Consider the following 22601-nt stretch of genomic DNA (forward strand, 5'->3'; position numbering starts at 1 on the left):
TTGTAGCCATATTCCTTCACTATTTGAAGCCTATGACCATGGTTATTCTTATCCTGCTCTAGTCTGCTTTATTTATGTTGTTCTTAGTACAGTGGATGTTCTCTTCTTTACAGTCGATGCATAAGATTATTGATTTATGTACACCTCTTTTTACAGAGACAGTAAGGGTTCCCTTTCTCCATTTCCTCCTGCACACAAGTATTCTGCAGTGTGTTGTGACTTGAGCCTCTTGGCCATTGGAATTTTCATCAATTTGTGGCATAACTTTGTTTCATTACACTTGAGGTTTTTGGTATCAAGTAAATTTGAAGAGAAGTAGCAGGGTCTGTTGCTAGTTAAGGAGGGAATGGAGGAAGAGAACCCTTTCAGTGGATTTCAGAATAGCAATTTCATTGCACATGTTTACCCTAATCAGGTGTTCGTAGGAGAAGAGGAGAAACGGCATCCAATCATCCATATAGACCAAGTATTGCCAAAATCCAACCCCAACTTCTGCACATTGCATCCCAAAATTGGGATCGAATTGTTGGTGATTGGACTACTTTATGCACAAAACAAAAAGACAAAAACAAGAAGACAATCAGCAATACAACTATACAAGTAACCACTTATTATTATTAATATATTGAATAAACTAATGGAACAGAAACATAAACTGAGCCCAGAATCGACTGATACAGTCGAGTTTATTTAAGTTCTGTATTCCATGGCTCGCTTGTCTTAAAAGGGAAAATCTTTGATGAGGTACAATCATGGCAATGGCCATTTTTCAACAACAACAACATGCCGCACTATGCAAGGGGGAGCATGGACAAGTGGTTCTGTAGGGATTCATTTGTCCCCCCTATCCCTGCATTATGCTGTAGATGGTGATTGCAACACACTCATAAGACACATGCCCGATATCTTGATGGAAACAAAGATTGAAGCCGCTTAGGAGTTTGAAATCTTTCGAGAATACCCGAGCACCATCACAAAATCCTTTGCAGAGGAACCAATGGATGCTGGAATTCTTTGTGTAGGTGATGCGGTTTGTAGCCACAAGTCAACCAAATTATACATCTCCAATGTGGGGGTCACTGGTTGTCCCATGCATTTGATCTCAACCTGCAAGAATTATCAATTGAATGGTGGTTACCAGAAGGAAATATTTCTAAGAAATTCACTCGACCCGAGGGCTTAAGATTACAAACTAGCAACTGTAATGAGTGCCAGACCAGTTGATGATGAAATTCCCACGGCACTTCCACAAGAAAAAAAAAAAAAAACATTTGCTTACCTCAGTTTCACTAGTGAGATCTAGCTTCCTCATTAGGTACTTCTGGATAAATGAGACAGGCACACTTCCATCTCTGTAACAAATGAACCGAATATGGTTTATAAGACTTTAAACATCAAAGATATTCTTTCCCTATAAAAAAAAAATCATTCTCCCATCTTGACATGTTTAGAAAAACAGAGAAGTTAGCTGTGATGAGCTTTTGACACTCCCTAACCAGAATTTATGCATAACGCTGCAAAAACGAACACTTAAGAATATTTGATAAATTGCGCATCTCAGAAATGCATTAAAGACAAAGAGAACTCACTTTATTCTTAAATAACTGGTAGGAATCTGAGGCAAGGATTCTTCTCCTTCCCTGAAACCAATAATTATAAAGATAAATAAATGACCAAAAGAAAAAGAACTTATCAAGCAATGCTTTAAACAACCCAAATAGAGTTAAGAAAAGTTGAATCTCACTGTTCTTCAGAAGCTACTAGGGAGAACCAAATTGGACCAACTCTTCTTTCAAGTTTTCCACTGGCTGCATCCAAAACAGCTTGGGGCGTAACGCTTGATTCTCCTACAGCTTCCCTCTTTTGGCGAGCCCTACGCAACTTTTTAGGTTTTATTGTTTCAGGAGAGGGAGGATGAGTGCTATTCTTTTCATCCTCAACTTTTGATTTCTGTTTGTTTTCTTTATTCTTGAATTTACGAACTTGAGTTTCATTGGGAATGACAGCCGCTTCTGCTCTTTCAGACCCTTGTGAATTGGGTTTGAGAGACTTGGTCCGATTTGCAACTTCCACCAAACAATTTAGAGGTTTCCAAAGGTCTAACTTCCCATCCCATGATTCAGCACCATTCTCAGATTCTTTATTGGATACAGGTTCGCTGGGTTCGGCAGAAAACGAACTCTGTACCAATCAAATTAAAAAAGATAAAAACATTGGTATATTTAATCAAAAGGTATGCTTTCTTTTTAAGCTTGTGGGAAACAAAAACTTATCGGCATTCTAGAAAATGCATATGGGGAAAAGCATACTTACCGGCCTCGCATTTTGACCAGACTTATCTGAGCCCTCCGGGGAGCTTTGGCTCTCTGCATGATCTTCCCCAGATCCGTCCTCTTTATTAACGGACCTCTCAACCAAAAAACTAGATCCTTGTAAAGTAGAAGCCTTTCTTGCAACTGCTTTAGTTCTCCTTCCAGTCATGGTCGCCTGGGTTGATGACACTCTGGGAGTACCGACCACCAATGACGAGAGTGATCTCTCCTTTCTTCTAGCCGGCAGTGCTGAAGGCATAGTTTCAGGTGCACTTACCTTTCTTCTTTTGAAAGGGAAAATCTTGGCCCTTACATCTTGCATATTGTGGTCAGGCCTAATATACAAAGTCAATACATCATGATTTATATATACGAACAAAAATCTCAAGATTACTCTAAAATTTGGTTTATTGCTGATTACAAATTATTGTTGAATTACAAGTGTACAAGGATTGAAGAATTACAAGATGTCCAGAGACCATCAACAACTAAATCATCAAATGATTGCATATGCAGCCACGTGTAACCGAACAGAAGCTCATAAAGAATTAGGAAACATGTCACCTTTAGTACCATATTCTTCTTTTGTTCGGGTTTTACTATTTCCATAAACCCCGATTTCACCTAAACATATTGAATAGCTTTGTCATCATCTCCCAGAATAAACCCAATATCCAGATGATAGTCCTTTCTCAATGATATGAGAAGGTTATACTAGTAACGGCATACACAACTAAGAAAGAAACTGAACAATTACAGTTAAAGAATTACAAGATCTCCAGAAACCATCAACAGCTAATTCAAGCACATTTGTATGATTGCATATGCAGCCACGTGTAACACGAACAGAAGCTCATAGAGAATTAGGAAACTTTACATATTTAATACCATCTTCTACATATATCATCAATGAATTTACTATATTCATCAACCCCAATTTCACCTAATGGAATCTTCTCCCACAATAACCTCATATCCTAATGATGCCTTTTTAATAATTTGCGAAGGCTAATGCTAATGTCTTAAACATGACATGCTGACTGAAACGGAAAATTTGACATTAAACTTGCAAAAAAGGATCTAAAAAAAAAAAAAAGAAGCAAGGAAACTAGTTTTCCAAACGTGCATCAACGTTACAATCCACATGACAACTCATTTTGCTTAATGTAGAAAGTTGAGCAGTTCATCGACAAGCCGGGGTCATATGGTAATGGCATAAAGCATGTCGTGCTGACTAAAAAGGAATATTCAACTCGAAAATATATCAAAGAAAACCAATTTTTCCAAATGATGCATCAACATTGCATATCTTTCTCAGTTCAACAGTAAACAAAGAATAACAACCTTAATTTCTCCAAGGGAACACAACCCAGATCGGTCTTGCATATTGGGCAGTACTCTATTTCCTCTTCCGTGATCTTGTCATATATGCACTTCCTGCAAACTGAAGAAGTTTTGAGTGATAAATCCATTGGTCATGAGAATTCAAGGGGTATAATAATACTTTTCAGCAAAATTGTTTTGCAATATGCATGAAGAAGCTAGATTCTTAATCATGCCAAAGAGGCCAGCTAAAGTAACAGGAACCTTGGGCAGTCATACAAATTATGAACATCGTTATATACCTGCAAACACCAACAGACAAGAACTGGCAAGAATACAGCTGAACCTACATAAAAGCAATGCTATATAAAAGCAATAAGCATAGGCCACTGCAACCAGAGGCCTCTAGCACTTTCAAATTATATCACTTTTAAGACAATTAAAATTAACACCACCATGTATAACAATGTGACAAGAAATGAAGCTTGTTAACATTTGCTCTGGCTAATCCACCCAACAGAGATGTTCAGAGTTCAAAGCCACAAAGCATGAAAATAAATTCAAAAAAAAAAAAAAAAAAAAAAAAACCCACATCCCAAAACCAGCAAGACAAGTCAAACCAAGCCAAACCCAGATGAGAAAGAATCAAAACACAACAACCCAGATTTCTGAAAACGTCAAGAAATCCAAAGGCAAAAGACTCCAAATTGCAAAGAATCAAAAGCCAAAGCAGCAGAAAGAGACCAAGAGACACATAAGCATCCATTGACAAGAGCTAAAAGAAGAGACCACTGACACGTATGAAGACATTCAGATATGGTGGTGGCCTCTCTGAACAGCTTATCGCACAGCGGGCAGGTCATGCATGCTGTAATCGTCTCCCTCTTGACTTTCACCACCTGATTCGACATCTCCAAAACTCACCTCTCTTGAAATTATCAATCAATTCACACACTGCATGTTGACGCACACATGAAACCTTACGTCCACTTGTATGTTTCCACCTGCATTAGACCCCGAACAAAACACAAACGCCGAGATTAAACACAACACTGGTAAACAAACAAAACCGCATACCAAGTCATCAAAACAATGGATTACATACACACATATCTCTCCTCAGCCGGTGAAAGACAGAAAGAGCGAGCGTTGTTGGGAGGTGAGATTGTGAGATGGGTTTGTGGGATTTGACGTGGGTTTCGATGGAATTGAACAAAAGGGTCTCGAGGGGGATTGGTGATCTGAATCGAGAGAGGCTCTCACCCTCATAAAGAGCATGAACCAAATGTGTTTTCTTCCTTGTTTGTGTTTTTTTTTTTTTTTTTTTTTTTCTTTATACGAATTTTATTTTCGAGGAAATATGAGGGGAGTCAGGCTAACGTGCGCCGGGGGTGCGCACCGGGTTTCGTGAATCCGACGGCGAGTCATGCGGAAGTGGACAATGGGGTTTAAATAAAAGCTTTAAACGTGGAGCATGCGGTCACATTTTGCTACATCAAACTCAGTCCAGTTCCGACCACCTCTTTTTTACTTTTTCTTTTCAGCATAGACCTTTCGTTTTTACTCTGCCACCCTTTTTACTTACTTGGATTTCTTTTTGTCTTTCTTACTGGAAAGCTTAAGGGAAGAGAGAGAGAGAGAGTTCGAACTCTGATCTCGGATGGAGTAGTAAATGTTAGCAGCGAATATGTGAATTAAAAAGAACGTACCTATTAAGGAATTTTCAGACAAACAAATTTAATTAAGAAAAAGAATCCTCCATAACATACTACACCTAACTTGAGAAGGTGAAAATGAATCTATCAATCCGTACTTGGAAAGTCATTCCATTTGGAAATGACCAAGTCAACAAGAAAGACCGGCCGGTTTCTTGGAAATCCCATAAAAAAACTAAGGTCATGCATGCCCAAATCGTTTTTAAAGTGCAAAATGCAAATTAGTTTAGCCCCCACCAGCAGACAAATCTTAATTTGTATTCAATGACTGATTACTCACAACATTGGAAAGATATGTACTGTAATTCCACCAGTAACATGATTTTACTTCATAGAGAAACCCAGTGCCATGACACTCATGAAAATGATGAAGCTATATTTAGTCTGTTTAAGTGGTTTTTGTTCTTTTTTTTTGTTGGAGAATGAGTCTTTTTAAGTGTTAAGTACAAGTAAATCAATGAACCAATATAATCATGTTCATGCCTATATTTGGATACAAGATATTAAATGATGATGATACAGCAAGCTCCACTATGTTTTGCCTCCCCAACTGATTATACGGTATGAGTATCAGGATCCAACAAGACCTTTGTGCCGAGCATACGAAACTATAAACAAGAAAATCGATGCGCCAACTAATCCTGTTGTAATCACCACCTAATTTATGTTGAAAGGGAAAACACAGGGTTAGTTTAGCAAATATTCTGATTATGGTGCAGAATCTGTATCCCATTCTGGGCTATTTTTTCACCAAAATGGTAAATAAATAATGATGATGATGTGGTTGTACACTATACCCATTTGAATACGTGGTCATGATTTTCGTTCCATGTATATGGAATGTTCATGCCAAATATTGCAGCCACCAAAGAATATATAGACACACAAACAGTTCCAGAACTCAGAAACAGCTCTAGCTGCATGTGACAGAGAACTTATTATGTTAACTATCAAAAGGGATATGTACTGATCATAAAATACAGGCAGAGTTTCTAAATCCATCCTAAAAGACATTACCTGAATTAGCTGATTCCGATGATTGTCAAGCTGCAACAAAAACGCATTAGATCAGTCGACATGTCAGTCTTAAAAGGTTCTACATAGCTCAGAAGAAGCTAGTGTGGAATTAGTGTATTGAAATCTTAATATCATGTTTCCAAATCAATACCTGGATGTTAATGTAATCCTCTGTGTCATCAATGTATTCACGCAGCTGGTAAGAAGAAATGGAATCACAATATTTATCTTGTAAAAATCAGATATTAGCATGCTGAAACAGCAGTTCTAGTGCATACCGTGGTCAATTTATTCAACGTGCCTTCAATTTGCATAAAGTAGGCCTGCAAAGTAGATAACAAGATTCAACTTAGACCTCATCTTTGGCTTAACTAACAAGAGTACAAGACCTAAGAAAATTAATTATAACCTCGAGCAACATCTCAAGCTCCTCCACGTCATTCTCCTCCTGAACTGTTGTTACACTTGCCCTGCTGGCTCTGGATACTTTAGAGCCTATGGTTATAGTAGGAGAGGCGAGAGACCAATTTGGAGCACCAGAGTCACTCACAGGTGAAGTCCCAACCAACTTTCTTGATAAGTAAAGGTCGGCCATGTCATCGTCATCGTCAAGTAGCTGTTCGAGTTCATCCCTTACCTACATCCAGTATTCCACTTAGGAATCAAGCGTGTGTGTGTGTGTGTGTGTAAATTTTAACTTATATGTTATACTAGTGATTTTACACTGTTGGTAAGGACTACATCAACATAACATTAAGGGAATTGATTAGAGAATTAAATCATGAACAAATCCGTGCATAACTCCATACAGATTAACCACAGTAAGGAGCAATTTCAACTATAGTCAAAGTACATCGAACAACATTAATCACTAGTTCATATAGGGAGAGTCAATAAGCATATATCAAATCAAGTTGACATGAAGCCATTCGAGCAGGAGCACACAATCCCAGCTGGGGCATAAGATGAATAGCTCAAACTTACCTTTTGAACCCGATTTGTCAACCTGGTCATTGCACTCTTCAGCTTACGCACCCGATCCAAATTACGACTGCTGATCTGCAATCAACTTTAACTTTTTGAACAAAAGAGAGGAGTCTACAAAACTTTTCCTTCCATCAATGTATGACAATATATTGTTCGATGTAGTTATGAGGTTTATGGAACACGGTTATATAATCAAGACATTTCATTCCTTAAATAAACAGAGTCAGGGTAAATGGATAAAACAGAAACATGAAAATTTTTGCTAAGCAAGGCTTTTACCTTGGAGGTAAGCTCATCTAAAGCTGGATAAGCATCCCTCTCTAGTTCTCTTGTGCAAGCATCAAGAGAAGTACAAATAGCTTCTAGTGCAACTTCTAATGCCCGGAATTCAAATGGAAAATCTAATGACCACGAAGCACCATATACATATTTAGTAAGAGAACAATCATACACTACAAACGTGAAACGCAGATACCAATCTTGAATAATGCTAAAACTAGAATCATGAAAATTGAACTTAAACTTCGTCCTCAGCAATATTGTCATTTTCAATTCCTACTTTCTAAGTAACATAATCCAACAAAGGAGAAGCATATAGTCAGATTCACACCATCATCTTCACTGGTTTCAACATCTTTTTGTAACCCGGAGTCTTCTTCTTCTCCTGGGCCATTGAAATTGGCACTTGTCGGAGGCAAACGTCTTTGAAGTTCCTCAACAATAGGCAGCACATTATCATCAAATGGGTCCCTAAGCAATACCTACAAGTTATGACCAAACTTTTAGCCTTATGCTATCTTTAGTGGAATAACACCCTCTTTCACATTCAACCTTTTAGAACAACCAAGGACAAAACTAATCAAAACAGTAGTAAAGTATAAACACTCACCTCCTCCGCTGTGATTATTGCTTTGATGTGCTGAAAACCAAAAGAAACACAGCTTTTAGTGAAAAAAAAACAATGAAAATGGATCAAACTTGTGAGATTGAATTAGAAACTGACCTCCAAATTGAGAACAATGACTTTCTCTCTGCCCAAAATTGTGGAAGGATAGGATAGCAATGGATCAAGAAGCCGAAGATCTCGAGCGTGAATGTTAACTCGGCGCATAATAGCATACTTGTCCAAATCCAAAACGGTTCCTTGGCCATCTTGGTCCAATGAAATCCAGCTCCTTAAAGCTGCAGTCTTCTTGTTAGCTTGAGATTGAGTCTCCAAATTAACTAGGGACCCATCTCGAGCCATTTCCAAAGCAGTCATCTTTGAATGGAAACAGAGCCAGTTCAAGTGAAGTTTCTCTAAACTAAGCAGCTACCTGGGTAGCGGTGCGGGTGTTTGATTATTGAATTGGAGAAGCTAATGGGGAAGAATTCATGGGTTTGGGAAACTGGAATTGGTGGGTTTTGGTGGAGACACAGGTAAGGGGTCGTTATGGAAGGAGCGGTAACAATGGTGAAAAAATCTCAGTTCTAGTTGTTCAATTATCTTAGAAAGATAGAAAATTTGCATGGCTGGGTAGCACTGGCTGCTAGTGGTGGTGTCAAAAGAGTGCAACTAGATTATAGGCGGACAAATGTTTGAAAAGGATGGTTGTCTTTTCGGAGGTTTTGCCAGGTACCTCTTCTTCCATTCATCTATAAATTTTGTTACCAGCTACGTTTTCCTTTCGGGTTAAATGCAACAAGTTCATGCTATTTTCTACCCTCTTCATCAGTTCTAACATTTTACGTTGGCGCTGTGGGACGTTTATGTAGTTAGCAAACCAAAGAAAGTTTTATCAAATGTTTAAGCAATGTCTTTCTAGCTATGCAAATAGAGTTAACTTCTAATCTCAAATAATTTAAAAAATAAAATAAATAATAATGTCTTTGAAAGAGAGATCCAACATGCCTGAGCCCCGTAAGGTGGTATCATACTTTTTCTATTTCAGTTTAGAGATCAATAATTCTCGTTTGGACAATTGAAATTTTGACAGGCACAACATAATATTGAAGAGGTTATGCAAGAAAACTTTCACGTTTTTCCTTTTAGTAATTTGTGCAACTCACAGTTGTACGTGAGACTAGTATATATTACATGGAGGGAATAATAAGATAAAGATAGGAGTAAGGATAATACATTTTTGAGTGCTCCCGTCACGTCACCTGGAATATGTGACGGACCACTCTTATTGGTCCCAACTTAGCAAAAGACAAACCGTTTCGAGAGCTTCTCTTTCTAAGTTTAGAGAGAGAAAATAGATCTGAAAAACCACCCCTCACTCCCTTTTATCTCTTGCCCAGATCATGATCCCTCCGGATCTAGATCGATGGCTTGAGATTTGGGGGCTTGCTTGCTCTCAATTCATCTCTCTTGATTCTCTCAAACCCTCTGTGGTGGCTTTACACCATTTCTGTGGTGATTTACTGACTTATGTTTAGATTTAGAGGACTCATGTCCTCCTTTCCTTGCCAACTATCCCAAAAAAACAAAATTTAAATCCGGAAACCTCTATGATTCCCCTAACCCATTACCTCACATCAACTCCCCTTCATCTACCAAAGACCTGCTCCTTGAAGATTCTCATGGCTACCACTTAAAAGTGAGAAACTCTTACCTAGAGGATTATGGGTGCTCATGCATGGGTGTTTCACCCCCTATTCACCATTAGATTTTTTCTTTGCTATTGGCTTCTATCCCATTTCGATGGCTTCGGTTCCTTCCCGGATTTAGTCTCTTTGGTGGAGAAGAGAAGAGAAAGTTAGTGTGTAGGTTTGGTTTCAATTTATCGTCTCATTACCTTGGTTTTGTTTGGATTTGTATTTTGGGATTATATTGGCAGCGGTTATTCGGATTTTATCTCCTCAATATGACACTTTTCGTGACCTTTTGACTCAGGACAGCGGCGGCTGTGCGAATGGGTTGGGCGGCGGCTGTTGTATTCTAGGAGATGATGTATTAATTAAGTTTTAGGATTATACTCTTTTGCCCTATCCATATGGATTTGGGTTGAGTTGTAATTTTCCTTGTCTGGTTAATTGTATTTGGGCTCTTCCCATTGGGTTGATACCCTTTGGTTATTTTTTTTTTTTGGTAAGCTCATAGCCTTTGGGTGAAATTTGTGGACTTGCTTAATTAACATTTCTTCAGCATTGAGTGGAATTCTAAACCAGGCCTTGTTCAGTTTTGGAAGGGAACTTGGCTTTAGGTGATACTTTCGCTTTCTAATGCTTAGGAGGGTAGCACGTCTGTGAAGAAAAAGGAACTATTTTCAATCTAAACGAGCATGCGAAGCGCAATGTGCTCAGTTAGACACAATACACATGTGCATCCTCTAGTTATACTCTACTTATTAGATTTTGTGATGCTCAATTTCATATTCAAGAAAATAGAGTGCAACTTGTTTGAATTATTTGTTCCCAGGGTGAAGTTAGAGCCTAAAGGAGGTCTTGTGTTAGTGCAATGTTTATTTGATTGGCATTTCCTAAGCGCAACAACCAAGAGTCATCGTTTCTTGTAATAGCTTTCTACTCTTGGATCCTTGAAAGAATGGAATGCTTCAAGCTTCATGTACCACTCTCATCAATCAGGTATGTCTTGCATACATGTGCATGCTTGTCAAGAGGTTAGGACTGAACTTGTTTTTAAATCCTATTGTAGGATGCGAAAATCTTTTCAATCCTAATGCATTGATATGCGAATTTTCAGATGGTTTTATCCAAAGCATTCAAACTTTCTTAAATTGGTTTATGGGATTTTCTAAATGATGATTCTATTTTAATCCATGCTTTTTAAAAGACGTCATGAAGCCCATGTACATCAGAAACCCTAGCTCGTCCTCTCCTATATATATGTTTCTCTTAGGGTTGTTCAAGTGATGGAATATATCAGAATATTTGGTCGTTGCCTTCTTGAGAGTTTTCTGCCTTTATCTTCAGAAAGCATTAAGCTAAAGTTTCATGTGAGAATTCTTCATAAGCTGTTCCTTGTTTAGCTTTTGAAGGATTATCAAATCCCAAGATTTTTCTGTCAAAAAAGTTTTCTGGTTTTATGCTTCATGTGTGTTAGTAGTTCATGCATGATTTGTGCCTTGAGGTGATTGACAACCGAGGTAAGAGTTGTGCCATCTCAAGATTGACAAAGGAGAACAAGGTCACTGATTTGGAAGTAGCAAAGACGAGGAGGCACCGCTGCCCACTAGATTGGTTCTAGTAGATGAGTTGTGTAAGATCTTTATGTACTTTCATATTCATATAGTGGATTGTTCACCGGCATAGTGCCCGCAGTTGTTTACCTCTTTGGAGGGTTTTACTGCGTCAACAGATCTTGTGTTATGTGTGATGAGTTTACTTTGAATGATTTGGATAATTGAGTAAAGCATAACTTCGTCAGACTTATTGAGATTGATCTGCAGTTTCGTTTAGGATTCAAGTTGTGTTGCTATCCTGTATTAAGATGCGAACTGGCCTGCACTCCTAAGACTGATTCCTAAGTTGACATATTGATAAGTTCCGTTAGTTGGGAAATACATATCCATTCTGTAATTTCAATTGGCATCAGAGCAGGTCGCTATACAAATTTAGTGTGATCCTGGTTAGGCACAGAATGGAAGGCACAAGTGATCGTGCAGCTGGGTCAACAAGTCATCCTCCGTTTCTTGATGACAAAACAAACTATGCAGCATGGAAGGCTAAGATGAAAGCTTTCTTGTGGGCAAAGGATGTAGCTGTATGGGCTGTTGTTGAAAGTGGTTGGGAGTATCCAACTAAGACGTAAAAGGTAGATACAAAAGAGACTGGAGAGGGTAGTTCTACTGTTGAAGCCAAAGTTAAGAAGCCTGTGAGTGAATGGACTGCAGATGAGAACACCAAGAGTACAAATAATCAGAAAGCTTTGAACTCTATTTTCACAGCGGTATCCTCTGATAAGTTTCAGCTTATTTCTCATTGTTGCTCTGTAAAGCAAGCATGGGATATTCTCCAAGTCACTCATGAAGGAACTACAGCTGTCCGAGAATCAAAGCTTCAGCAACTTATCCAGCAATTTGAAAATATGAAGATGGGTGATGATGACAAGTTTGCTGATTTCTATGCTAGGCTCAGTGTTGTTGTGAATGGTTGTTTCAACTTAGGAGATCCTATACCTCAGCACAGAATAGTCAAGAAAATACTCAGGTCTCTTCCTATGAAATATCATTCCAAGAAGATAGCCATTCAAGAGTCGAAGGACCTGAATACCTATAATCTGCAAGAATTGATTAGAAACTTAACTACATATGAGATGGAACTCCCTGATGGAATGAAGAGCAAAAGCATAGCTCTTAAAGTGAAGAAAGACATTGAAGATGAGTCAACAGATGAAGAGGATGCTGATGAAGATGAAATTGATCTTGTCACAAGAAAATTCAGAAAATTTCTCAAGGATAGGAAATCCAAAAGAAGTGAATCAAGGTTTGACTCAAGCTCCAAGAATACAAGAATAAAAGAAAATCCGGGTAATAAGGTTTTAAGGTTTGAAGGAGCACATGAAAAAAGAAACAACAATGCTCCAAAGTGTTTTGCATGTGAAGGGTTTGGTCACATTGCATCTGAATGTGCAAATACCTTGAAGAAGTCCAAGAATAAACGGAATAAAGCAATGAATGTTACTTGGAGTGACAGTGAAGATGACTCTATGCTTGAAAGTGATTCTGAAGTGGTGGCCTTGGTAGGATTAACAACAATTGGTGATGAGTCTGAAGTTGAAGATTTTGATCTTGAGGAAGTAATGCAACAATATATCATGTTGTCTGAGGCTTCAAAAGAATTGAAGAAAAGAAATTTAGAATTGAGTAATGAAGTTGAGAACTTGAAGACTGATATTAGTAGGACTGAAGTTGGATTTCAATCCCAATTGAAGGCAAGTGATGCAGTGAGAAAGTCTCTTGTGGAGGACTTTCAATCCCTTCAACAAAAGTACCAAGAGAGATGTGATAAAGTTGAAGAGCTTAAAACTGAAAAGGCTTGTCTGTTATATGAGCTTGAGCAAATGAAAACCAAGGGTGGATGCAATTCTTCAAGTGGTGAAAAGTTAGAAAATATTCTAATGATTGGTAAAAAAATTGGAGATAAACATGGCCTGGGATATGATGCTGAAAGTTCATCCAAAGGAGAGCATGTCACCAAGTTTGTTAAAAGCTCTGATCATTCCTCATCACAATCTACTTTCCCTGTGCGTGAAGAACCTAAACCAATGTTGAAGAATTTTGTGCCTGTGTGTCATCATTGTGGAAAGCGAGGACATATAAGACCGAGGTGCAATCAACTAAGAAAGAATTCTTCGAATGACAAGAAGCCACTCATGAATAAAAAGAAAGAATATCTTCAAGAAAAGCTGGAATTTCTTTTGAAAGAAGTAAATAAGATAGCAAGACTCGTTTCGGTTCCATTCTCACCTGTGCCCAAGATGAAGCAAGTCTGGATACGAAAAGAACCTCATCTCTCTAAGTTTCCACATACAGGTAAGTGAATTCTTCCAATGTGTGCTTGTGAAAAATATATTCTTGAATGCCAATAGCTTTATTTTTCATCATAGGCACATATATAGGGGGAGTAGTGTTGTTCTGCATGTTTACATTTGTTTTTTCTTATCGCAAGTGTGTTCTAGTTTGTTAGGACTGAATGTTCTTTTCAATCCTAAGGTCTTAGTAGCCGTGTGTTTATTTTTGCATTTTTCTATAAGATATTCTTTTCTCTTTTTAGGTTTGTTTTTGTTTAGTCTTTATTAATAAAAAAAAAAAAAAGGGAAAAACTGGAGTGTATGCTTTGATTTTATATCATACCATACCATGCCTCACGGGTATTTCTGTTGAGAGTGTTGAGTTGCAGGATTAATGGATGAATGTTTGGATGCTCAATTTCCAAAGAAAGCTAGGTTGCAGAAGTTTAAAACAAAAAAAAAAAAAAAAATTGGTCTGGAACTTTGGCATCAACAACTCAATGCCTTGGAAAATTTCACAATGGTGTTACTGAATGTGTGAATCAGGTTAATCTGATCTATCTTGTGGTAAGTTGACAGGTAAGGTTAATAATATGAACATATCATGTGGTGTTTTCAATGGTGCTGAATGAAGTTCTCTTGCACTTGAGTTCATGTTAAATGAATGCCAACTTTCAATGCCCTTGTATTAAGTATGTATTGACAATCTCAGGCGATTCATTAGAATTTGTGATCTAAGTTAGTTCCCAGTTTTTAACTTGTGCTTGTAGCAGCTGTGTGTTTGCATGTAGTATAGATTTGATTACTGTTGTCCTCATTTAGCTTCGAGTTACTTGACTATCTGCATATTTATTGCAATTTCTGCATTTAGGATTCCAGGTTTATTTCAATCCTAGTTTAGGATGCGTGTTATGTTGCAATCCTAACATGTGCATTGTCGTACATTATCACTTCAAGAGCAACTCATGAACTGAGATTTAGTTACATCACTTGGCCTTCTCCTGTAGTGATTTGTTCTTGCTTTTTTAGTGTTTAAAGGTCCAGAATTAGACCCTATTTTTTTTTCCTTCCTTCTTGTGTTTACGGCAACTGAAGCCTTGCTATGTCTCTTGCACTTGCACACCTAAGATGTTGAGTGGGGTATGCAGACCGAGTTATCACTCTTGTAATGGCACCAGTTGTTCTTTAAGGAGACATCCAGTCTACCACCAAATGTAGATGGGACACCTGCCTTGTAAAGCTAGAGTGTTTCAGGTCGAAACGGTGGTGGTCTAGGCAAGTCAGGCTATCTCCAAATGTAGATGGGACACCTGCCTTGTAAAGCTAGTGTGTTTCAGGTCGAAACGGGGATGGTTTGACTCATGATCTTTCTGTTAAATAAATAAAATAAAATAAAACAAATAAATAAAAGGAAAGCAGGGGGTCGCAAAAAAAAAAAAAAATGTATATCAGTTGCTTAACGCTCAATGCGCCCTCATAGATCATGTCTCCATTTACATATATATTGTGCCTCTTCATGATACTTTCTCTAAAGCCTCTGATGATCTGGGTTCACTTTTCAGCATAGCACTTTTAGTACCCTAACTCAATTTGGTTTTGAAATAAATAGTGTTTCAGTTACTGAGACCTGCTCTCTTTCAAATATGCTGGTTGATGCTCTTGAGAAGTGTTCATGTTGTTGTTATCTTGGAAAAGCTCTGCTTGATTGCTCTGTGTGTGGTAATGGTCTGTCTCATGCATCATCTCTGCTTGGTTCTTCTTAATTGTGTCTGCTACAAAGTACAGGTTACCTTGGTTCAAACACATACACTATTCTTCTTGATCTTTTGAAATTTGTCATAACATACTGATATTCAAGAGTGTTTGAAGGTTCAATTCTATTGCAGGGTCATTTTGATATTTTTTATTCCTAACCCCCTGATTACTGTTTGTTTCCGCTGCTACCAATACATGGGTATTGAATTTAGGGGGAGTGAAATCTTATACACAATATGCTTTGGTCCCTTTGTCCTTTCCAGGAAAAAAGGGGGAGAGATTGGAAGCTTATTGTTTCATATGCTTATGCTTACACTACTTCAACCATACATGTTCTTCACGGGTGTTATGTTTCTTGTGTGCAGATTACAACTTGGAAGTTCATATTTCTTGGGTCATGGTAGCATAGGATCAACTATTGTGTATGGTTAAATGTATATGTTGTTTTGCCTAGGAAATGCCAAAGGGGGAGATTGTTAGTGCAATGTTTATTTGATTGGCATTTCCTAAGCGCAACAACCAAGAGTCATCGTTTCTTGTAATAGCTTTCTACTCTTGGATACTTGAAAGAATGGAATGCTTCAAGCTTCATGTACCACTCTCATCAATCAGGTATGTCTTGCATACATGTGCATGCTTGTCAAGAGGTTAGGACTGAACTTGTCTTTAAATCCTATTGTAGGATGCGAAAATCTTTTCAATCCTAATGCATTGATATGCGAATTTTCAGATGGTTTTATCCAAAGCATTCAAACTTTCTTAAATTGGTTTATGGGCTTTTCTAAATGATGATTCTATTTTAATCCATGCTTTTTAAAAGACGTCATGAAGCCCATGTACATCAGAAACCCTAGCTCGTCCTCTCCTATATATATGTTTCTCTTAGGGTTGTTCAAGTGGTGGAATATATCAGAATATTTGGTCGTTGCCTTCTTGAGAGTTTTCTGCCTTTATCTTCAGAAAGCATTAAGCTAAAGTTTCATGTGAGAATTCTTCATAAGCTGTTCCTTGTTTAGATTTTGAAGGATTATCAAATCCCAAGATTTTTCTGTCAAAAAAGTTTTCTGGTTTTATGCTTCATGTGTGTTGGTAGTTCATGCATGATTTGTGCCTTGAGGTGATTGACAACCGAGGTAAGAGTTGTGTCATCTCAAGATTGACAAAGGAGAACAAGGTCGCTGATTTGGAAGTAGCAAAGACGAGGAGGCACCGCTGCCCACTAGATTGGTTCTAGTAGATGAGTTGTGTAAGATCTTTATGTACTTTCATATTCATATAGTGGATTGTTCACCGGCATAGTGCCCGCAGTTGTTTACCTCTTTGGAGGGTTTTACTGCGTCAACAGATCTTGTGTTATGTGTGATGAGTTTACTTTGAATGGTTTGGATAATTGAGTAAAGCATAACTTCGTCAGACTTATTGAGATTGATCTGCAGTTTCGTTTAGGATTCAAGTTGTGTTGCTATCCTGTATTAAGATGCGAACTGGCCTGCACTCCTAAGACTGATTCCTAAGTTGACATATTGATAAGTTCCGTTAGTTGGGAAATACATATCCATTCTGTAATTTCATCTTGCCTACCGTGCAGCGAAACAATGAGTTGATAGAGTCCCAATTTTTAAAAGTTGCAGAGAAATGGAGTTGAAGAGATGAACTATTTACCTTAAGAAAAGTAGGTTGTACAGGAATGCAATAAGCATGACAATTTTGCCACAGATTCGGACTGATCGAGATTTATTGTCCTGGGAGGTATTCAATTTCTACATATCCTAGGATGAGTCTAGGAATGTTTCAGTTTGCATCCAAGAGGCTAATTTTTTATAGAAAGCTTAACGTGCCCTTAAGAGCAAATGCACCCATGAACCAAGGGCAATTGCTGATTTGCCAATCAAATTGGTACTACCAATCCACTATTCATCTCAAATTAGCAATTGCCTTCAGCTTACACAATGCACCAGTGAAAGGCAATTTGCCTGCCAATCCACTATTCACACTTCAAATTTGAATAATTCATTAAACTAATAATTTAATTAACTAAATAATTAACAATTAAATTAATCATCCAATGTTACATTAAAAAAATTAATGAATAAATTTTAAAAACAAATAAAATTGTATATCAAGTATAAATATTGTGAGAAATTAAGGTAAGGGAGTAGGTATTTATAGAATTTAAAAAAATAAATTTATGATTTTTTTTTACATTTCAGATTATTTTTTTAAGATAAAAAAATAATCTTATCGTTGAAATTTAACTGACCGTTGTGAATTAATTATAGCTGTTGGATCTTTGATCCAACGGTTGAGATTAAATAACCGTTGCACAAAAAGGATTGGTTAGAGAAAAAAAAAAAAAAAACTACTGGCAGCAGGCCCATGTGCAATGGAGCCCACCACCAACGATTGGGCGTTTCGTTTGCTAATTTTCAGTCACTGGACTGCCCGGGCGAGTGGTCCCCAGGTGGCCCCCTCCAATCAGTCAGGCAATTATCTACCGTTGCATCAGCCAAACTATCTCTTTTCTCCAATTGGTCAGTCAACCGGTCTACCGCTGCATTTGCTCTAAGGACCCCAGACAAATTCATTCTTAATTAGTTTTATTAGGAAGGGAAATAGAGCAATTTTTCATAAACTGAGATCGATTATAGGAGCCATTAGAGATAAAATTTGATCGATCAGAGGTTTTACTCAAGTTGGCCAAGTTTCCAGACAATCATGTACAACCCCTCTGTGAATCTCAAATCAGATGGAGTCCCATTTCTTGTGACAAAATCTGATAAAAATAAAGGTTCGTGGCGCTTTCCAAACTTTCGACCACTCAATATTGGTACTTGTATAGATTAGAAACAACTAGTGAATTGTTCAAAAGGTCACTAATTACCTTTAAGTAATTAAGAATTTTGTTACTCCTAATTAAGTAATTCGATACCATGCATCCAATTAATGTAAAAGTATTGTCACCTCTCACTTGGATACACCATCCAAAATTAATGTTTTCAAAATTGGGAATAGAAGACAGAGAGAAATTTTAGCCTGGCATGTATGCTCCCAAATTGACTTGAAGAAGGTCTTCAAAGAAGTAGTAGTTTTCATTAAAATTAAAAAAAAAACAGAAAAGTTGAAGGCAGGAGTGGAGGGAAACGGCGTCGTTAGGGGGTTTTGGTCTTTTTCGTCTTTTCAACGACTCCTCAACTCGTGAAATATAAAGGGAACGCCACCCCCTTAGAGCATCTACCACCGTACCCTATAATTGATAGGCTATATAGCCATATATGGCTTATCACATGTTATCATTCTAGAGAATCTTTGATACCTCTTGCCACCATAAGCCATAATTGGTAAGGTATAATTCAAAGTCATATGCAACGGCTATTTTTTTTTTTTTTTTTTTCCAAAAATTCCCAACGGCTAATTGGCTAATTATAACGGTAACTTTCACATTTTCTATAAAAACTCAAAACCATAACTTCATTTTTGATATATTCCTCTTTGTTCAATCTTAGTCTTCTATCCATTTTTGACTATGAGTAATTCTCAAATATCATCATCCTCTTTGTCTTCAAACGGAACCGATGATTATTATTATCGGGTCATGGCTTCATTTGATGAGGAGCAAGATTTATTGCTTCGCATGTATGCGAATAATAATCACCTCTTGGCAGAGTTGGATGACAATGAGGACGACGAGGCCGAATCAAGGCGTAGAGGAGCAGTTTCTGGCCATATAGTTATTAATTGTCCTCGACAATTAAGAAGCTGGATATAATCTATACATGGACTACTTTGCTGAGGTTCCGCGATTCGGAGAAGCCAAATTTCGCAGACAATTTCGAATGAGCAAAAATTTATTTCATCAAATTGCGGAAGCGTCAAAGATCACGACAATTTCTTTGTGCAACAACGCGATGGTATTGGTAAGCTCGGATTATCATCTTTGCAAAAATTTACAGCTGTTTTTCGAATGCTTGCATATGGTGTATCAGCTGATGTTCTTGATGAATATTTAAAAATTGGTGAGTCTACTGCAATTCGATGTATGAAAAGGTTTTGTCGAGCTGTTATAGAGGTCTTTGGAAACCGCTATCTAAGAACACCTAACGCCGAGGATGTTGCAAGACTTTTGTATATAGGTGAAGAACATGAGTTCCCAGGAATGTTAGGGAGCTTAGATTGCATGCATTGGCGTTGGAAAAATTGTCCAACAGCTTGGACATGAATGTATGCAGGGCGTAGTAGATCACTAACTATTATCCTCGAGGCAGTAGCTGATTATGATCTTTGGATCTAGCATGCACATTTTGGTTTACCAAGCTCCAACAACAACATCAATGTGCTTGAAGCATCTCACCTATTTGCAAATCTTGCGGAAGGTAAATCTCCTCCTGTTAATTATAAGATTCTAGAAAAAGATTATGACACCGGTTATTATTTAGCCGATGGTATATATCCTAAGTGGTTGATTACACGCATTTCTATGCACGTAATTACGTTATAAACACTAGAATTAAGCTGATCTCCAAAGTAATTATTATGTAATTAATCCATTTTTATTTATTTTGTAGAAAATAAGTGGAGTTGCGGAAACCGGAAGAAAACGAGGCGAAATTGGAGCAAAATGGAGTTTTCAAAAAAAGAAAAGAAAATGATGGATAGCTTAATTAAGCAATTAAGCTTAATTGGTTAATTAACTAATTAAGCTTAATTGGCAAAACGTGCAACATGCAAGGATGATGGGTTAATTACCCATTGGTCAATTACCACTTGACACGTGGCAATCATCAACCTATTCACTCATTTGCCAAACCCATCAGCACGTGCCTCCTTATGCATTTCATTCCATATTGCCAGACAGAAGCCGAATGACGAAGAGAATTCCTTTCTCTCGTGAAGACCCAAGTGACCCAATCATCATTCAAGCCCAGCCCATGGTTTAATTAACCACCACCTCTTTCTTCGATGAAGACAGCCACCAGTATATATATACCCTCATTCACCTAATCAAGGGAGAGACCCAACAGATAGCAGCGCCGCACCAAAAAAAAAACAGGGCAGCCCTTTGGGCTGCTCTCATCCTCTCCTGTTCCCTCTTCATTTTCTTTAGTTTTATTTTGGGAATTTAGAAAGACTCACTCAAGGCTCCAAGGGAATCATCATCAAGAGCACCACACCTCTATTTTAGGTAGTTGGGTGAAGAAATTGATTGGTTCATACTAGCTCATAGCTAGGAGTGACCAAGCTAACTCTCCCTTCTCTTCCTTATTATCTATTCCATAGTTTTATTTGCTATTGATGATGTATTTGACTATGGATAGTGAGTAGTTCAATTTTGGGAGTTAGGGTTGTGGAGCCCTAACTCATCTTGTATAAATATTGATGCTTTAATTTTAATAAATGCAATTTCCATTGTGTATGCTTTAAATCCGAATTTATTGGTCCTTAGAAGCATGTTTCTAGGCTTTGTCACCCTTTGAAATTATGTTGTGGGCAATTATGATGAATAGATTGATAAATTGACAACTTATTAATCTTGTGGCATCTAGGATTTAAGTGTGGTAACCATTAGCTAGCTTAATTGTAGCTAAGCTTGCTTGGGTCTCTATTATCTTGCACTCTAGGCCTCTAATTTTAGATATTGCGGCCTTAACCGGCGTAATGCCTAAGTTAGAGAGTTGATTGTGGTCCTAACCGGCATAATCGAAACACCGAAAGGATAATTGGTTTAGTAGCCTTAACCGGTACTAGATACGGGACTTAACACATATAGGAAATGCATGCATTTGTGAAATTGACATCGATATTTGCAAGATAGTTAGTGTGAATCACTCGACACTCCCATGTTCCAATTAATTTGAAAACCCAAATTTAATTTTCTAGTTCATTAATTAGTTGTTTAGTTTACTTTTCGGTTGCGTTTAGTTTAATTAATTCACAATTCAAAACTTCCTACCATTTTCGACTCATTTGTTTATATCCATCACTAGGCTCTTAGTTTTGATTAGGCTTTGGTGAAAACCAAAGCCGAGCATTGCTAAGGCTTGGTGCCTTATATTAACATTTTTATTTATTTTCTTTTTCTTTTCTTTGTTTGCTAAGTGTCTTTATTTCCGATTACCCAAGGATTGTGGGTTAGCCACTAATCCCCGTAGTACGATAAACTTTGGGCATAATATTTCCCTATCTTGACAATGATACGTACGCTTGAGTAAATGTGTATCCAAGTCAGTGGTCTACACTAGTGCAAACTATTCATGATCCTCAAGGTCCAAAAAAAGTATTGTTTGCCAAAAAACAAGAGTCGTGTCAGAAGGACGTTGAACGAGCATTTGGAGTTCTTCAATCACGTTGGGCAATTGTCAAGGGACCAGCACGTTTTTGGAATAAATGTGTTTTACATGATATAATGACTACATGCATCATAATGCATAACATGATAATCAAAGGTGAGAAATGCTTTTTCCGCTAAGCATGAGGAATATGCATCTCAAAAATTAGCTATTCAACGTCAACGTGAGGAGAGCAAGATCATGCTTACTAGTTTGGATTCAATTACAGATCCAGAAGGACGTGAGTACCTACAAATGAAAAAAGCTGAAATAATGGAGAGAAGAGCTCGTGAGTCCCAACTACAACAATCACCTGCAACATTTGGCTATGGTAATTTTGGATATGGACAACACTATGGAGGAGGAAGTGGTGGATATGGACAACACTATGAAGGAACAGCTGGGTATGGTGAAATTCCTCGTTATGGAGGAAGTGGTGTGTGATGCCCCGGAAATTCGTAATTATTTTCCGATGATTTTCCGGAATTAATTTTATGGTTATTGGACGATTTCGTGGCTCGTGGATGGAGCGGAAGTGTTTCGGGCGAATAATTATTCAGGAAGCGCCATTTTAGGGGGGGGGGCGCAAGGGTTGACTTTTTATTCGTTGGGATTCTCCGAAAATTTCCTTCACGAAAGTTGTAGAGCGCGTCGATACAAGTTCGTGGACATGTGGAACGCGAAAATCGGAGTTCGTATGAGAAAGTTATGG

The 22601-nt window shown here is 37.8% G+C and overlaps 2 protein-coding genes and 1 long non-coding RNA gene across 3 annotated transcripts; 1 reads left to right on the forward strand and 2 right to left on the reverse strand.

Moving 5' to 3' along the window:
• Positions 1–589: 589 nt before the first annotated feature.
• On the reverse strand, positions 590–4991 carry LOC133739670 (E3 ubiquitin protein ligase DRIP2-like). The gene is made up of 8 exons (XM_062167456.1): positions 4741–4991; positions 4432–4639; positions 3657–3756; positions 2314–2647; positions 1745–2181; positions 1590–1640; positions 1280–1352; positions 590–1107 (listed from the first exon to the last, which is right to left on the reverse strand). The coding sequence occupies exons 2-8, from the start codon at positions 4544–4546 to the stop codon at positions 934–936; spliced, it is 1284 nt and encodes a 427-aa protein (XP_062023440.1). The 5' UTR covers positions 4547–4639; positions 4741–4991; the 3' UTR covers positions 590–933.
• Positions 4992–5787: 796 nt separating this feature from the next.
• Positions 5788–8837, reverse strand: LOC133740056 (magnesium transporter MRS2-I-like). The gene is made up of 11 exons (XM_062167905.1): positions 8358–8837; positions 8244–8273; positions 7965–8115; positions 7634–7755; positions 7352–7426; positions 6777–7004; positions 6646–6690; positions 6519–6563; positions 6368–6397; positions 6148–6267; positions 5788–6007 (listed from the first exon to the last, which is right to left on the reverse strand). Exons 1-11 carry the CDS (start codon positions 8613–8615, stop codon positions 5921–5923), a joined length of 1191 nt encoding a protein of 396 aa, XP_062023889.1. The 5' UTR covers positions 8616–8837; the 3' UTR covers positions 5788–5920.
• Positions 8838–9048: 211 nt separating this feature from the next.
• LOC133740057 (uncharacterized) lies at positions 9049–10423 on the forward strand. Its single transcript, XR_009860997.1, has 2 exons — positions 9049–10102; positions 10233–10423. It is a non-coding gene; the product is annotated as an uncharacterized LOC133740057 (long non-coding RNA).
• Positions 10424–22601: the final 12178 nt, after the last annotated feature.

Source organism: Rosa rugosa, chromosome 3 (assembly GCF_958449725.1).
Source record: "Rosa rugosa chromosome 3, drRosRugo1.1, whole genome shotgun sequence".
NCBI lineage: Eukaryota > Viridiplantae > Streptophyta > Magnoliopsida > Rosales > Rosaceae > Rosa > Rosa rugosa.

What these genes read in the sequence shown, in the direction of transcription:
- LOC133739670 (XM_062167456.1), bottom strand. Translation starts at nt 4,546, where the DNA reads ATGTCGAATCAGGTGGTGAAAGTCAAGAGGGAGACGATTACAGCATGC. An exon ending in ATCTGAATGTCTTCATACGT is followed by an intron (nt 3,757 to 4,431) that starts GTCAGTGGTCTC and finishes AAACTTCTTCAG; the next exon opens with TTTGCAGGAAGTGCATATAT. An exon ending in ACCAGTTATTTAAGAATAAA is followed by an intron (nt 1,353 to 1,589) that starts GTGAGTTCTCTT and finishes CATTTGTTACAG; the next exon opens with AGATGGAAGTGTGCCTGTCT.
- LOC133740056 (XM_062167905.1), bottom strand. Translation starts at nt 8,615, where the DNA reads ATGACTGCTTTGGAAATGGCTCGAGATGGGTCCCTAGTTAATTTGGAG. An exon ending in CAATAATCACAGCGGAGGAG is followed by an intron (nt 8,116 to 8,243) that starts GTGAGTGTTTAT and finishes CATAACTTGTAG; the next exon opens with GTATTGCTTAGGGACCCATT. An exon ending in TGAAACCAGTGAAGATGATG is followed by an intron (nt 7,756 to 7,964) that starts GTGTGAATCTGA and finishes CGTGGTCATTAG; the next exon opens with ATTTTCCATTTGAATTCCGG.